This window comes from Clupea harengus, chromosome 5 (genome assembly GCF_900700415.2).
Source record: "Clupea harengus chromosome 5, Ch_v2.0.2, whole genome shotgun sequence".
NCBI classification, from domain to species: Eukaryota; Metazoa; Chordata; class Actinopteri; order Clupeiformes; family Clupeidae; genus Clupea; species Clupea harengus.
Window position 1 is genome coordinate 18,934,462 of NC_045156.1, and position 15,573 is coordinate 18,950,034.

Genomic DNA, 15,573 nt, shown 5'->3' on the forward strand with positions numbered 1-15,573 from the left:
CGCCTCGCGCGTCTGCCTGGACGACTCGGCCTACTACTCCTACGTGGAAGTGCCGCTCAGCTGCCGCTCGGCCGCCGGGAAGAACTACAACCTGCTGCAGGCCATGCGCGTGGGCCTGCCCAAGGTGCCGGAGCAGGACGGGGGACGTGAGCATGGCTCTGGCCTGGAGACGGAGGTCCTGCTGGGGGTGTTCTCCACGCGCTCCACCTCCTCCAGCCGGCCCAGCGAGGACTCGGCCCTGTGCATGTTCTCCCTGGAGGAGCTGGACCGCCGGATCAACGCCACACGTGACCACTGCTACACACAGCACGGCCGTGGCGAGAACGGTGCCGAGGCCGCCTATATCGAGTACGAAGTCAAGTCCAACTGTGCTAATCTACCCTCGGTAAGCTGCCATTCTCAACACCAGTAGTAGTAGTAGTAGTAGTAGTAGAAGTAGAAGTAGTAGTAGTAGTAGCACTCCTTAAGGTTATGGCATTTATTTTGTGCTGGGGTGTCAGGTATGCCATTATGAAATTCCAGTCCTGAATAAAGCAATTGCTTTTGAATTGAATTGGTTGGCACTATTAATTGACCCCTGTGTTTTACTCAGTCAGCCAACTCATCCCAACCATTTCTGCAGCGATCTGACATATTTTTTTTTGCGTGACTGATGGTGTAATTACCATTAATGACAATAAAAGCCTTTTTTATACTGTGTTATGAGAGGACGCCAGGTCTGTTCTTGCCGTGATAACATGGGCGGCTTCCATTAGGCTAACGGCATTAAAGTGCCTGCAATCTTTTAGCATGCACAAATGTAATCACGTTATAGAGTAATCAATTAGATTTCCGGTTTGTTTGTCGAGGCTTGTTTCTGTGATGTCAGTGTCGCTTTGGGGAATTGCCATTGTGAGCGTGCGATGGGCACAGATGGGACCGCAGCTCTCGACCTGTGTGTGTGTGTGTGTGTGTGTGGACATTGATTTGTCACACATTTAATGATTCCCCCTAGAGATGCCACAGTGCTCCCAGCTGGTTGTTGTGCTCCTCGGCCACCGCTCACCTTTCGCAGATTCAGGCAGGACAGACTGGCGATGGCAGTGGAACGGTTAATGGGATTTTCAGGAACGGAATCAATATTTGGGATTACCCCCTATTTACCAGGACAGGGCACTTTTAACAAGGGTCGACAAGGACAGATAAAGTCACGACAGTAACCAAAAGCTCACAGAGAGTGAGAGATGTAGGGCGAGAGAGATAGAGGGAGAGAGAGAGCGCGAGAGATATGAGGGAAGGCGGGAAGAGGATTTGATGCATTTTATGACAGACAAATGCAGCATCACATCTTTCCTATGTCCACACCAGGATTAAACACAGCAAGCCTTTATATATCTGAGCATGTTCTGTGTTGCTGCTGACGTGTCCAGACTTGACGAGGCTATTCTTACAAACCCGAGACCCACTGCCTCATCCCCACACACCCTCCAGATGGGCTGTGTTTAGACCGTGGGCATAGGCACAGAGGAATAAGACCTCATGGGGAAGCGTTCCAATCTCAACCAAAAGGCCTTGCTCTGGATTCATAGAAATACCAAGACAATAGACAATGGATTTATGACTACTAGACGAGAACATAAACATCACTTCTAAGTGCCCAGATCACTTAGGAGCTGTGGGAAAATGTAGATAGTTGTTTGAGGAACAGAACCCAAAGATATTAAATGTTCTGACTTTCATTAGGTCTGATCTTATCGATTGAAATAAAACAATGATTTGTTTGTACGAACGTCGTCCCCTTCTGATGAACGTCGAAGGAGCCGTTAATTGTTGATTTGAGTGACTGTTTTCAGTGAAAGTGTCTGGGAATTTGTGTGAGTGCTGCATTTTGCCAGAGTGGAGCACTTTAACTGCCAAAGAATAGAAGCGATGGCAAATCTCCTGAAAGCCCCCAAAGCCTTTGAAAGGGGCTGCCAAATGCCTGCAATACCTTCACCCCCCCCCCCCCCCACACACACACACACACACCCCACCAACCCCGCAGCTATAAATTTCTCATGTGTGAATAAAGGGGAAAGGAAAACAATGAAGAGTCCTTGTTACAAAGTAGCATCTCGGCTTTTTGAAGCAGTGAATACAAAAGTATACTCATAAATGTTCACTCCTTTTTCTTGAAGTAGCTTTAACTATTTACATTCAAGTTCGAATTTTTGAAGGTGTGATGAGTGATGATTGTTGTTTGAATAACTGCGCTACTATTTCTGTCTGTTTGATTTAGAACACCCTTGATGCTTACCCTTGCGGCTCAGACCACACCCCCAGTCCGATGGCTAGCCGGGTGCCCGTGGAAGCTGAACCCATATTGGACAGCCGGTCCGTCCGTCTCACAGCCGTGGCTGTCAGTGTGAGGGCAGGACACACTATCGCCTTCTTGGGAGACTCCAAGGGCAACCTGCACAAGGTGAGGAGTGTTTGCTGTGCATAAATGCACACATGTTTGAACATGTGACCGCACAGCGGGCAAGACAACCTCTATTAAGATGGCTGTGAAGTGAGTCTCGTTTGGTATTCTGTGCACACACACACATACACACACACACACACACACACACAGAGAGACACAAACACCGCACACACACACACACGCTCACAGACAGACACACCTTTTCTAACTCGGCGTCATATAACTGTACATCTGTCAGACGGGTTCACCGGCGGCCTGAGAGCCTTGAACCTCTGCCTGTCTCCCTAAATCGTCCTCAGATGTCTCCTCTCTCATCCCGTGCCAGAGGGCCGGGGTCAGGAATAGAAGGAGCTCTGTGCTTGAGAGGGATCAGCCGCGGACTCCTGCAAAAGCTCCAAGAATATTATTAGGGGTCCTTCTCATGCCAAGTGGCTAATCTGTTGTTTGTAGCATCTCCATGTGTGCTTGCTTTTAGCTTTCACCACTGTGAAGTCTGCTATTTTTATTTGCAATGGGACATTTTAATATGCAATACGAGAGGGGAGTACATATTTCCTGGGTGTTTATTTTCTTTCTCGATTTAATAATGTGTCATACTCTTTTTTTTTTAGTCATTGTTTTTACATCTTGGTAGAGTTTTTATTGGCTCTCCGTGTCCATCAAGTACAGAGGCAGTGAATTCGTATACCATGTTCACGAGAATGAGGCCAGTGTGGATAGCTGCCTGTCCAAAGATGTAGTCTATAAAAAACTCTGTGCTGTGAAACAGCTCTGTATTGTGTGTGTGTGTGTGTGTGTGTGTGTGGGGAGGGTGTTGTGCGCTTGTAGCCATCCACAGAGAAGAGGTCAAAACGAGGTCATGATCTTGCATGGCTGTAAACAGACTTTAAACAGAAAGTCATGACGGCGCATGCCTCTCCACCGGTAATTCCGCTGCACACGTGTGCAGGAACATACAACGGGAGGCTCAGCCGTAGCTTGGGGGCACGCTGTGCTAACATGGTGCTGTGTGATGGATAGAAATCTGATGGCCCCTGGTGCCGCTAGCCCTCTCCTCTGAGGAAGAGATTTAAGATGAGACAAAATCAGATAACAGGAGGACATTTTGACAGTCGTCTCTGAAATGACCTCTAACATAATCCCCCCCCATGTTTGGCAGTCGCTTAGCAGAGAGAAAGAAAGGAAGGAAGAAAGAAAGAAAGAAAGCAAGAAAGAAAGGAAAATTATGACATGTAAGAAAGAAGGTTGAAGTTTAAGGAAGATCTGAAATAATGGTGTGGAGAGGGGTGAGCAAGGAGGAGGAGAAAGTGTGTGTAGGTGTGTGTTCAATTATTATTCAATTATCTTCTCAATTGCGTGGTCCCATAACAAGGAAGGAAATGAGGTTGTCAGTGCAGCAAAGAGAAAGGACACAACCGAGACACACACACACACACGCACACACACACACATACACACACACACACCCATTTGCCAGCTCTCTCGGCGAGCCCCGACCGTGTTTGTCACTGATCGTGTCGTCCGGCCATGACTCAGCTCTTTGTGTGCGAGCGGACCCGGCGCAGCCACCACTCAGTGACATCATAATGGACTCCTGACACACACACACAGGGCTCCATTGTCACCATGGAGACGGTACACACTGTGACATGGGGCTGTGTGTCACGACCCAGAGGCGAATAGCACCCTTGTCGCTGTCTGACACGCACAGACACACACACACGGGCTAAAACGCAGCCAGGCTGCTCAGACACTCACAGCTCTTATGTGAATGACCTCCCTTTTTCTCTGTCCAGGCACCACAGCAGAGGATATCCCTCTCAGCCGCATGTAGCCCTATGGGAAGTGTGTGTGTGTGTGTGTGTGTGTGTGTGTGTGTGTGTGTGTGTGTGTGTGTGTGTGTGTGTGTGTGTGTGTGTGTGTGTGTGTGTGTGTGTGTGTGTGTGTGTGTGTGTGTGTGTGTGTGTGTCAGAGAGTGAGAGTTAGTTGGTGAAAGACCCATTGTTCTGTTGAACTTGGGCTTGTGTGGTTGACGGGAATTAGGTCCCACTTTGTAGAAGATCATGGACAAATATAGACTTAGTTTACATTAGTCAGATTCAGATGAGATGCTCACTTTGGTGTACTCTAGTAGGGAGATTACAGCTTGCTAGCCTTTAATTGCCACCATCGACATAGTTTTTCTGTTTCATTGCTCTACTTGCTCTTGTACGCATGTTAGGTTTGTATGTGTTGTGTACATTTACCACATGTATGCTAGCATGCTTATCCTGATATGTGTACGAATTCATTTGCCAAGTTTCTAATTGTTTCCCCTCCTTTTCTTTCTGCCACAAGTTCTTCCTGCTCTGACGTCATCGTTTTTACATTAAGCATCTTCATACCTAAACCCCTGTTTTTTGTTGATCAGCATTGCAGCTGTTTCTCATTGACATCATCCTTAATTACAGTTGTGTCTGGGTGAGCTTTTCCAACCAAACATTAAGTTGAAATGACTGGTCTCTAGTAATGAAGTGTCAGAGAGAGCCATTGAATGCAAAAACATGTGGTGAGCATGTCTGACGATGACCAGCATTGCCAACGCTGTCTATGCAACCCTTTGTATAGTACGATTGCATGAGGTTTTTCAACATTCGGTTTGTTCCCGCTGGTTCTCTGTATTTTGTTGTTCTTAATGATTCTCTCTCTTTCTCTCTTCTGTTCTCTTTCTCTCTATCTCTCTCTCTCTCTCTCTCTCTCTGTACGTGTGCGTCTGCGTGTGTGTGTGTGTGTGTGTGGATGTTCGTCAGGTCTTCCTGGGCCCAAACGGTGAGGTGGAGGAGTACGCAGTCATCACCATTCAGCCTAACGTTCCCATCAGCAACGAGCTTATCCTGGACCAGTCAGAGGAGCACCTCTACATCATGACTCACACCATGGTAACACACACACACACGGACAAACACACACACACGGACAAACACATACACACATACACACACACACGGACAAACACACATACACACACACACGGACAAACACACATACACACACACACACACACACACACACAGTCATATTCCATCTTTGTTTCAGGCCCATCATGGGGCTGGTCCCTCAGACAAATTACATGTTTGCCACACTACTACTACTAGTGTGTGTGTGTGTGTGTGTGTGTCGATGTTAGGGATGGTGCTCTAATCTCTGAGTACTGAGTGTACTGACTGGCTGTCTTTGTATGTGTTGTGACCTAGTTGGAGAAGAGGCCTGTAGCAGAGTGCCATCAGCACATAGACTGCCATTCCTGTCTGTCTGCCCACGATCCTTACTGCGGCTGGTGTGTGCTGGAAGGAAGGCGAGTAACACACGCACGCACACACTAAACTATGAAATTGCAAGACATGGACCTCTTTCATCTTTTCTGTTACAGCTGTTCTGTGGAAAATCAGCCAAAGCTTTTGTACCCTTTCCCAGCAATATATCTTTAACTGCATTGGATTTGCATGGGTTTGATTATAAATTGGCATGGAAATCGCTGAGGCTAAGCAAGTGTGTGTGTGTGTGTGTGTGTGTGTGTGTGTGGGGGTGTGTGTGTGTGTGTGTGTGTGTGTGTGTGTGTGTGTGTGTGTGTGTGTGTGTGTGTGTGTGTGTGTGTGTGTGTGTGTGTGTGTGTGTGTGTGTGTGTGTGTCGGCGCTCGTGTGTGTGTGTGTGTGTGTCCTGCAGGTGTGGCCAGCGAGTGGAGTGTGCGCGCGGGGGACAAGATGGCCAGTGGTTGTGGAGCTTTGACATGGAGCAGCAGTGCCTGAGTGTCCAAACCCTTCAGCCCTCCAACATGAGCCACGAAGAGAAGAGGAGTGTATGTACACACACACACACACTCACTCACACACACACACACACACACACACACACACACCACACACACACACACACACACACACTCTCTCTCTCTCTCTCTCTCTCTCTCTCTCTCTCTCTCTCTCTCTCTCTCTCTCTCTCTCTCTCTCTCTCTCTCTCTCTCTCTCTCTCTCTCTCTCTCTCTCACACACATACACACTCACACTCAAAACAGATGCACTGATTCACTCTTAGTCACATACACACACACACACACGCACACAGCTGCACAGATGCACATATGTGTGTGCAAACTTATACCCTCATGCAGACACACACACACACAGTTACGTATGCACACAGACATGCACGTCCACACACCTTTGAAAGCACAAGCATGCCCTGACACAGTCCAACAGCTGCAGTGTAATGAAAATGGGGTATTTAGCCCTTCCTGACCCTCTCAGTGTTGGGAAAGAAAAGAATGCACGCTCGCACACACACACACACACACACACACACACACAGACACAGACACAGACACACACACACACACACACACACACAGACACACAGACACATACATGCTCGCACACACACACACACACACACACGAACACACACACACACACACTCTCCACCTCACCACCTCACACATACTGCACCCCCACACACATACTGCACCCCCACACACACACCCACCACTTTATAGCCTTTCCCACACAGCCATGGGCAGCTCTTCTCCCATGCATTTTTTCTTCAGGTCAGACCCCTCAATAAAACAAGGCCCTGTGTCTTACTTTACCTGCTACCCATCGGGCTCTGTCTGCGACGCTGCAGCTGCGTCTTGGGCTTGAGTGCTCCACTCCGCTCCGCTCTACTCTGTGCGAAGCCTCTGCTTGTTTTTGTAGAAAGTTAATGAGATGACAGGGGAAGCGATGACTATCTGAGTCAGTCCAGCAGCGGGAAATAGAAAAAACATCAGCGCCATAAATCAGATGTTTGGTGAAACGCCTGCAGATGACAGTTGGGATAATGTGCAGACTGAGATTTATTTTGTTAATGTAGAGATTGGGGGGGTAGGAGAGGGATGACGAGGAGCAAATGTGGTTGAAAGGATGTGTGTGTACATGAACAATTCCCTGTGTGTATGTGGACAACTGTGTGTGTGTGTGTGTGTGTGTGTGGCTTAAGCTGTCATCACGGAAAATCATTCCATTCTTTCCAATCTGGTCCATCATACTCTTGAGTTTCTCTTGGAAATCACTCCTGGACGTGAGCCAGTTTCCTTTCCTTTCATCTTAATTTCTCTCTCACCCCCTCTTCTCTTCTCCTCCTCACGCAGGTCTCTCTGTCCATCCCTGGGCTTCCCCATCTTGAGCCGGGAGAGTCTTACTCCTGCTACTTCCAGGAGAACTCCAGCCCCGCCACTATCAGTGACGCGGGCGTCACCTGCTCCTCGCCCGATACCAGCAAGGTGCCCGCTGTGCCCCGAGGACAAGGTGAGGACCACACACACACACACACACACACACACACACACACACACACACACACACACACACACACACACACACACACACACACACACACACACACACGGCTCCTCCTGAAAGTCACCAATGACACGTGGATGTGGGTCCACTATCAGTCGGCTGATGTTTAGTCACAGTAACATGTCCTGGAGTGTCTGGGGAACAGTTAAGATGGGTATGATTTGCTTATTTGTTTTTGCGCACTTGGTGCTGTATTGGGTGGTAAGGCTAGGTGTGTATGTGTGTGTCTGTTGTGGTTGTGATGGTACGGTATGTATATACTGTTATGTGTTGTGTGGCGTTATCCGTTGCGTGTCATGGAGTTGTGCTATTTTGAAGCTGTTTTCAGTGTTTGTGCAGATTGGAAGGCTGCTATTAGGAACACAACCAGAGGGGTGTGTATGCTCTCATTTGGAGACATATGCAGAATGTAAATTACACACACACACACATACACACACACACACACACACACACACAGTAATGCATTAGAGGTGCCCCATGTGCACTCAACTGTCATAAAAGCATTCCTGCTCCACTAATGTTTATTTGGCTAAATCTGGAGCATTTCTCAGATGGCGCTCCCGGCTGTATTGGAGGCGAACGTTTGTGAGTGTGTGTGTCTTGTTTGGATAATTAGGCGGTGATTAGGAGGTTATGCCTCTGGCTCTTACTGTGAGGCCCGTGTTGGCAAAATCGCCAAAATCCCACAAGTAGATAGTGGAAGCAGATTGAGAAGCTCTGTGCGAGAACTGTATGTTTTGACATGCTTCAATGTGTCCAAGGACTTGGGGGCATTTCTAAATGTGTGTTTATTTGCGTGCCTGTGTGTGAGTGTGTGTGTCTATGAGTGTCTTTTGTGTGTGTGTGTGTGTGTGTGTGTGTGTGTGTGTGTGTGTGTGTGTTTGTGTTTTAAGGCTCATAGAGATTGAGCAGATTTGAGCTGTGCTGCGTTCGGAGCCTTTTTTTTCTCACACACACACACACACACACACACACACACACACACATTCTCCACCACTCGTGTTGTGTTTTGAGGATCTTGCTGCTCTTTGAAAGGAAGGGACTGTTACCGGAGCTCCGTTGGGTCCCACAACAATAGCCACGATAAGCCTTCATAAATATTGTTAGAGCAGATGATCAAGGGCATGGCAGGCCAGAACAGAAGATGCTAACTTGGCACCCACAGAGTCTGTCTCCCTTTTGCATTTTCTCTTTTCTTTTCTTTTTCATCCATCTGTTTTTCTCCCTATCTCTCTTTCTCTCTCTCTCTCTCTCTCTCTCACTCTCACTCACTGTCTATCACAGACTTTGTCACAGTCAGCCTGTCGCTGCGTTTTGGGGATGTGGTGGTAACCTCCAGGGAGTTCACCTTCTACGACTGCAAAGCCGTCAAACAGCTGTCCGGGAGTATGCCGTGAGTACCTACCTACACACACACACACACACACACACACACACCATTCCCACCACCACTCACCTCTGTCTCTCTCCCTAATTCATTCCTCCCTCCATGCTGCCCATGTTCATCTCTCATTCCCCTCTCATTCCAGATGTGGTCTGATCATTTTTTAATGAGAATCAGTCTTCCCCTTTTTTTTATTATTGTTTAATTAGTGTTAGTTTATTAATTAGTGTTTTAAATAAAGGGGCGGTCAACCAGCTCAGGAGAGAACACATGCTGCCAGATGGTTCTGAAAAATGAGGTGATTTGGAGCTCTCAGCCCCACCAGATGATTTCATTTGCTTCAGTTTTGCTCTATTTCACTCTCAGCACCTTTTCCAAAGGGCTGGAAACATACATTCCCACTCTTGTTCTGTTTCACTCCGACTTCTGAGAGTTCTGCTCCTTATAGTGTTTCACTGGTGACAGGCACACTGTTACCTTCAGCAGGACATGACATATTTTTGGCTGCCGCCTCCCGTCTGGCTGCCGTCTGGGTGGTCTTGGTGAGAGTTCTTTGAAAACATCCCCTGCTTTGGGGCTTGAGGTCTGACCCAGCTTTGACCCCCACCCCCACCTAACCCAGCGGTTGGATTCTGCCAGGTCTTGGGAACCACTCTTGAGTGGTCCGCTGACTTAGGGGAGTCGTTGTGCAGAGCCTCATATCAGCTGTCTCCGAGCTGCAGACTCCCAAGCGGTTGGAAACCTGCAGAGTGTCACTGTTTGGGAATGATGCCGATGGAGGTCAGGTTCGTCTCTCTGACAGCCTCTTCCCAAGGCTGCTTCCTTCCTTGTTCTCTCACTGAATTAGGCTGCCTCTTCCCTGTGTGCCATCCACAGAATGCAATAAGACCACTGGTCATTTTTAACTTCAACTTTGTGGCATCCACATTACTTTGTCTTGGTGTCAGACTTATTTTATGTTATTTTTCCTTCCATATAATCCTTTCTACTTGTCCCACTCTCTCTCTTGGTTTCAGTGTATAAAACACTCAACTATTTTCAGTTTTCATATTTCATCTTGAGTTTGTTGTCCTCTGTCCTGCCACAACCTGTCCCCTGACTGTCCACCAATGGTCAAAAGTTTCTGATCTGATGTCCTCTCTCCCGTCCAGTTGCCGTGGCTGCGTGTTGAGCCGCTGGAGGTGTAACTGGTGTGTCCACCAGCACACATGCACACACAAGCCCTCCTGTGATGAAGGACTCATCATCTACAACGAACATGTGAGTCACCATGATGTAAACATGGCCCCTGCTCTTCTCTGCTCCACTGTCTAGGGAAAAGGTGGACTATTGTTTGTTTGTGTCTGTGTGTGTGTGTGTGTGTGTGTGTGTGTGTGTGTGTGTGTGTGTGTGTGTGTGTGTTTGTGTGTTTGTGTGTGTGTGCGCTCAGTCATAAGTGAACAAGCATGGTAAGTCAATTACCTATTTTAATTGGGTGGAACCCACTTTGGTGTGCCTGAATGTGTGCATTAATTCAGTCAGCAAATGCAGTCATGGTTCAACCTGATTTTTGCTCTATGATTCAGGCTGTTTGCTCATTGTGTGCCACACTGACTTACCTCACAAATGTGATTAATTGCCATCTTCATGTGTGACAGAGCAGGAGTGTGTGTGTTTGTTTGTGTGTGTGTGTGTGTGTGTGTGTGTGTGTCCGTCCGTCCGTCCGTCCATCCATCCATAGTCATTTCCACTCCAGTTCCCTTAATGCATTGGTGTCTCATCTGGTTTGCATTAATATTGAAATTGCCTGTGTGTTTTTAAGTTTGATTTGAGTTATTAGTTTTATTTTTATTTTGTTGTTATGTTTTCTTTTGTGTCCTCTCCTACCCCCTCCTCCGGCCCGTGTGCTACTTCTCCCGTTCCCAGTTCACACTCCCAACCTCACCCCCTCCAACAAGCCAGCTGGTGAAGCTCACCACCACCGCCCTGACCACCCCAGCCAGCACCACCTCAGCCCCAACCACTCCGGCCCCCACTGAGCCCCCTACAACCACAGCCCCAACTACAACCGCTACTACTACTACTACTACTACCACCACCACCACCACCACTGAAGCCCCCACCACCACCACCGAAGCTACAACCACCCCCGAACCAACCACTACCAGACCTGAACCCACCACGGTGATGCACACCACCCGCCCTGCCACGCCGGAGCCCACGGTGGCCCCCACCACCACTGAGCCTTTGCTGTCCCCGGCAGACCCGACCTCCACCCTGCTCCCCGACGGCCCGACAGCCCCTGTGCTGGAGGAGACAACCTCCGAGGAGCTCACTTTGGCGCTGGAGACGGAGACGGAAGCTGAGGCATTGAGTGAAACACACATCGCTGTGGTGACAGTGGCCGACCTGCAGGTCGTCGTCGTGGAAACGGAAGCGCCACCAGTCACCGAGAGGCAGCAGGTGATCCTGCAGGAGGAAGAGGAGGATGAGGAGGTGCGCTTCAGGATGCCAGATGCCCCCCCACCTCTGGAGGAGCCAGGGATGGAGGCTCCCGCTTTCCCGAGCAGCGAGGCTCCAGCCATGGAGGAATCCGCCACTGATTCCCCCATACAGACCTCCCAGGAGAGCCCCATCCCCCCTGAAGAAGACCTGGAGCCCACATTCATCCAGCCCGAAACAGGCACCGATGCACCAGAGGAAGACACCGCAGCCGACCCGGAAGTACTCCAGTGGCCTAGGATGGAAGTGGTTGACAAAGGGGAAGGGACAGTGGGCAGGGCTGAGAACGACACCGCCACCTTCTCGGCCGCCACCATGCTCTCCGGCGACGGTGAGGCGGAGCACGGTGCGCCCGCGTACCTGCGGCTCCTGGACGCCGACTCGGAGCTGGACTACCAGTACGACATGGCCGAGGCTTACCTGCCGGTGAGTCCAGATCCCCTCAGGAGCACCCAGCTGGTCGCCATTAGAAACCCCCACCTCCTCTCCTTTCCTCTCCTCTCTGTGTCACTTTCAATTCAGTTGCATTTCAGTTACGTTACCTTTTCAAAAATAACCTGAAGTTGTTTTGGCCTTTATGTTATATGAGTTATATTTTTTAATAGTTCATTTTCAGCAGTTTTTCATCCAGGCTTAAAATGACTTTACTAATGACACATTGTGGAGAACTGAAAAAGCGAGTTGTGTGCGTGTGTGTGCACGTGCAGGTAGTGCAGGTAGTTGAATGACTGGATGTGTGTGTTTAGAGATAGAAGGCAGGAAGAAGGGGTTTGTGTATGTGTTGTCTAAGTGTGTACTCAATGTCTGTCTGATTACACTGATGAGAGACTTTTCCAAAGTGTCTTCAAGGTAAGCCTAACCTTGGATTGTGTGTGTGTGTGTGTGTGTGTGTGTGTGTGTGTGTGTGTGTGTGTGTGTGTGTGTGTGTGTGTGTGTGTGTGTGTGTGTGTGTGTGTGTGTGTGTGTGTGTGTGTGTGTGTGTGTGTGTGTGTGTGTGTGTGTGTGTGTGTGTGTGTAACCTTAGATTTCATGATTAGGATGGTGAGGGCTGATTCTAAGTGTGTTTTCTCAGTATGTCCTCAGTGATGAGGGTGTGTTTTGAATATACGTCTAACCTGGCTGAGTTGATTAGGCTGATGAGGGCTTGTTTGAACGCACGTCTGTGTCTGTGTGTGTGTTTCTAACCCTGCTATGTGTGTGTTCAGGGCGATGAGGGCTCTGTGTTTAGCTTGGGGGCGTCGGCGTGTCCATGTGTGGAGAAGGTTCAGGGCTCCTCCCTCCTGCCCGTGCAGGTGGAGAGGAAGATCACACTGCAGGCCCGCAACCTGCACCTCTACCAGGTACATTACCACACACACACACACTCCCCCAGGCATGTGTGTACACTCATGTAGATACATATACTCTCTTCCACATATACATAAATACAAACTTAAGTACATATGCATAACATTTTTGTCAGACACTGCATATGTAACCAATGTCTATATGAAATGAATTCTTTGACCAACACTAAAAATGTGCCTGCGTGTGTGTGTGTGTGTGTGTGTGTGTGTGTGTGTGTGTGTGTTAAGGACCGTGACCTGGAGTATGAGTGTGTACTAGTGATTGAGGGCCGTACGGTAGTGGTGGATGCCTATGTGGAGAATGATGATTCAGACCCTGAGGTGTTTGACATCACCTGCCAGCTTCACAAGGTAAAACATCATCTTGAATGCCAGACAGCAGCAGTAATGCAAGAAGTAAACCCATCAAGAAACTGTCAAGTAGAGAGGCCTGTAGAAAATCACAAACAGGCCAGAGACATAACGAGCAGATATGACCAAGCAACATTGATTGAATATGAGATAGCTTGAGACACCTGCAATGACAGCAGGAACTGTATTTGATGCATCCCTGGTGAAATACCGTATATGATTTATTTATGTCTTTGTGAGAGCTGTGCCCCAGTGTTGTAGTTGTGCCAGTCAGAGGCACAGTAACGGATCATTGACAACACTCTGTGTTCTCCCTAAGTACTCGTACTCAGCTCCTGTGGAGGAGTACAACGCCATGGTGTATGTGAAGAGGAGGAACACCTTTCACGTGGACAGTGCACAAGACCTCTACGGTAAGCACCCCCCAGCCCCTTGTCAGTCACAGGACCCTATACCCTTCAGCAATGAGGACATAGGTTAGGCAGGAGCTCTTGTTTTGGTTGGCTGTTCAAACTTTGGTTTGGCGAGAATGGATGAAATCCAACCTCAGATGAGAAAGAAAAGGAGCCAGTCCACTGCCGACCTTCCTCTGAAACTTTTTTGTTTTGGTAACTTTTTCTGTCCGCGTCCCAATCTAGAGAGGCTTGTGCTGGGCCTGAGCTGCATTGGGGAGGGCCTGCCTGCACATGGAACAGTAGCGCACAGCTGGTGTAGGGAGGACAGCTGTGTTCTAGCCTCTCAGCCGTTGGTGCTGTTTTTCTTACTCCGCTCACATATGGTTTCTATTTACACTCCATAGCAAGTTCTGCTAGAGCCCCGGGCCCGGCAGCCGGGTTTGCATCCGTGTGTGTGTGTGTGTGTGTGTGTGTGTGTGTGTGTGTGTGAGAGAGTGTGTGTGTGTGAGTGAGAGTGTATGTGTGTGTGTGTGAGAGTGTGTGTGAGGGTGTGTGTGATCCAAATCCATGTCTACTTTTGTACTTGTGGGTGTTTGTGAGTGATTGTGATGTGACAAGTTTATGGGTCAGTATTTTCACTTAACAGAGCACTGCAGCCTCCCAAGTGTAGTAATTCTTTGTGTGTCACAGTAAAATTGTCCAAAGGCTAACGCACTGACAGCGTAAACAGATCACTTCATTTGTAGTGCTGCCAACCTTAAAAGCAGCTTTGAAGTTCATTCTCCAAACCAATAACGTTCATGAAGGCGAAAATGACTCTTGTGTCAGTAGTTCTAAATCAAGACGATGTTCTTGCTTACTTTGTTGACACTATGTCTGCAGCTTGTGTTCTGGATTTTTCTGTTTACAAAGGTTACATTATGCACGGCACTGTACAATTGTAATGGTGTGTGCTGTGTTATATTAGCAAAGTAACATTCTGTTTCTGTGTTTCAGTGATGCTACACACTGTTTTGTGTGTTTGAGGGAGACTGTTTCAATGTTTTTTCAATCATTGTCCACCTGCATCTTTGCTTTGCGTGTGTCAGTGAAGCTGTACAACTTTACCTGTTGACCAGTGTGACATTGCACACTTATACTTCTGCATTGTGTATTTGAGTGATGTTGTAAATCTGTACCTGTGTGTGTTTCAGTGACGCTGTATAACTGCTCGGTGGGCCGCTCTGACTGCAGCCGCTGCCACACGGCGGAGCAGAAGTACAGCTGCGTGTGGTGTGGTGGGGGCCACGCCAAGTGTGTCTACGGTGGCTCCTGCCACCAGGCCGTGGAGGAGACCTGCCCCGCACCTGTCATCCATTTTGTGAGTAGGCCCAAAGTTTGATCACAGTATAGGATGTGTCGACCTGATGTCTATGGCAGAAAATCACTGTGTGTGTGTGTGTGTGTGTGTGTCTGTGTGTGTGTCTGTGTGTGTGTGTTGGGGGGTGCATGCATCTGTCAATAATCCTGCTCTTTTCATATGTTGTGGTCTTGTAACAGTCCAATCTCATTGATGATGATGATGTGTTTTGTCCTCCAGATTGAACCGCTTACAGGGTTGATTGAGGGGGGTACCGTCCTCATCATCACAGGCTCCAACCTGGGGCAGAAGGCCCAGGACATCCAGCACTCGGTCACTGTGGCCGGGGTGCCCTGTGAAGTCATCCCCGACCTCTACGAGATCTCCTCCAGGTAAAGCGCCTGATCGCTTCGAACAGTCTCACAGTCAGATACTCAAACACCTGTGATTGGCTGTGT

The 15,573-nt window shown here is 48.6% G+C and overlaps 1 protein-coding gene across 1 annotated transcript in view; it reads left to right on the forward strand.

Annotated features, from left to right (window-relative positions):
- The window catches only part of plxnb1b (plexin b1b), a 79,891-nt gene that overhangs the window by 51,952 nt on the left and 12,366 nt on the right, over window positions 1-15,573 (forward strand). Inside the window, exons 4-17 of the mRNA XM_031567984.2 lie at window positions 1-385; window positions 2,258-2,440; window positions 5,233-5,361; window positions 5,677-5,777; window positions 6,147-6,279; window positions 7,606-7,762; window positions 9,104-9,212; window positions 10,355-10,463; window positions 11,109-12,110; window positions 12,890-13,024; window positions 13,259-13,381; window positions 13,701-13,794; window positions 14,970-15,136; window positions 15,356-15,507. The exon at window positions 1-385 is cut by the window's left edge and continues 774 nt beyond it. Coding sequence (XP_031423844.1) covers window positions 1-385; window positions 2,258-2,440; window positions 5,233-5,361; window positions 5,677-5,777; window positions 6,147-6,279; window positions 7,606-7,762; window positions 9,104-9,212; window positions 10,355-10,463; window positions 11,109-12,110; window positions 12,890-13,024; window positions 13,259-13,381; window positions 13,701-13,794; window positions 14,970-15,136; window positions 15,356-15,507 — 2,979 coding nt within the window. The remainder of the gene's footprint in view (window positions 386-2,257; window positions 2,441-5,232; window positions 5,362-5,676; window positions 5,778-6,146; window positions 6,280-7,605; window positions 7,763-9,103; window positions 9,213-10,354; window positions 10,464-11,108; window positions 12,111-12,889; window positions 13,025-13,258; window positions 13,382-13,700; window positions 13,795-14,969; window positions 15,137-15,355; window positions 15,508-15,573) is intronic.